Source organism: Gossypium arboreum, chromosome 5 (assembly GCF_025698485.1).
Source record: "Gossypium arboreum isolate Shixiya-1 chromosome 5, ASM2569848v2, whole genome shotgun sequence".
In the NCBI taxonomy this organism is placed as follows: domain Eukaryota; kingdom Viridiplantae; phylum Streptophyta; class Magnoliopsida; order Malvales; family Malvaceae; genus Gossypium; species Gossypium arboreum.
In genome coordinates, this window is record NC_069074.1 from 85,465,527 (window position 1) to 85,467,067 (window position 1,541).

Here is a 1,541-nt window from a genome sequence, read left to right on the forward strand (position 1 = left end):
AGACATCTTCGTCATCTTAGAAATCATGTTTGAGACATTCCAACTTCACTTTCACTCATCAATGTCTCCCCACTCTTGAGAATATTGCTCTCGGTGTTGTGGTCTAAGAATTTTTTCACCCATCAACACGTAGTAACATAGTAACACTAATTTAACAAATGACTTCCTTCGTGGCTGCCATGTGGAGCAGCAATGTCACATTATTTACGAATTCTAACCTATAAATCCATCCTCTTAACCTTAATTAAAAAAGATTTGACTCAGAAAAAGGCAGGATTTGGTATGAAAAACAAATTTGATTCTCAAAATGAGACGAAACCAGGTTTACTTTATAAGGGACCAATTTGATTGCAGAAAAGAAATTAATACATGAAACAACATCATTTAATTATAATTGATTTTAACCATAGTTTTTTCAAGGTGCGTTATCATACCCTCTAGCTCTGACTCTCAATTCCTCAATACTCTTAACCTCATCAACTGCTTCATCATCTTTATTATTTTCACTCAAACTTTCTTTCACGACTTTTGCAGTATCTTTGGCTGCTTTAATTTCCAAGCTCCATCCAGGGTCTTCTTAGCACTATCCCCCACGTTTTCTGCCATCTCCACCCCCTTTTTTATGCCTTCTTTGGCACTATCCTCCGCCGTTCTGCTGTCTTGCTGTGGCGGCGACTGTGGCTGCCCTTCTCTGGTTTTGACTTGGTACATGCCTTCTACTCCTGCATTACTTCCCTGCATATATATATGAACCATATAACTTAGTATTTCGGACTTCTTTTTTCTATTATTACAAATAGAAATACAAAAGCATCAACCAAATTTGACATTAATTCTTTCTCTTTGCTAATTAATCGGAGAATTAAATAAATAATCTTTGAAATATATCTCAATCAATTCAATAATTAAATAATTCAATCAATTTAATTACCAATTAAATAAATCAAATTTGACAATTGATCAAATTAACATTTTTTTAAAGCAATCAAATTCGCATATTTGAAGCTCCAAACTTTTATTTGGATCACCGATTCAAATGCTAATATTTGAAAAGAAATGAAATCAAAATAAGTATTCTTACTTGTGGATGTTGGTAAGCTGTGGATAAGCAAGCCCTGCTGGTAAATGGAAAAGGGCACTGTGGCAACAACTTTGAAATGTTGAACAAAGCTTTCTTTGCTTCCATTTTTGTTGTATCATTAACTCTTTTTTTCTATTTTTGCTTTTAAACTAAACTTTATTTGTCTTACAGTTTGCTAGCCAGGTTCTTAATTACAAACTCAAGTTTCGATGTTAAAAAAAAAAAGCAAAGGAAATTTGGAATGTTAAAGAGGTGACACGTAGAAGGAACTTGACACGTTTTGGTGCTTCTAGATGAGTCACTTCTTACGTTTACACTTGTTAGCTTTTCTGTTAGCAAAGTTATTTCTATGGAATAATTGTTTTATCAATTAAATTTTGCTTGAAAGCAGATGTCCGAGTTAAAAAACATCTATTTAAATTAAAATAAATATCCAATTACATGTACATATAATAAAGTC

At 32.8% G+C, this 1,541-nt stretch overlaps 1 protein-coding gene across 1 annotated transcript; it reads right to left on the reverse strand.

Annotated features, from left to right (window-relative positions):
- Positions 1-323: 323 nt before the first annotated feature.
- LOC108482287 (uncharacterized) lies at positions 324-1,289 on the reverse strand. Its single transcript, XM_017785412.2, has 2 exons — positions 1,082-1,289; positions 324-735 (listed from the first exon to the last, which is right to left on the reverse strand). The coding sequence occupies exons 1-2, from the start codon at positions 1,184-1,186 to the stop codon at positions 520-522; spliced, it is 321 nt and encodes a 106-aa protein (XP_017640901.1). The 5' UTR covers positions 1,187-1,289; the 3' UTR covers positions 324-519.
- Positions 1,290-1,541: the final 252 nt, after the last annotated feature.

Bases quoted from the DNA above. Each gene is read 5' to 3' on its own strand.
- LOC108482287 (XM_017785412.2), bottom strand. From the start codon at position 1,186: ATGGAAGCAAAGAAAGCTTTGTTCAACATTTCAAAGTTGTTGCCACAG. The intron at 736-1,081 runs GTAAGAATACTT...ATATATATGCAG, and splicing joins CAGCTTACCAACATCCACAA to GGAAGTAATGCAGGAGTAGA.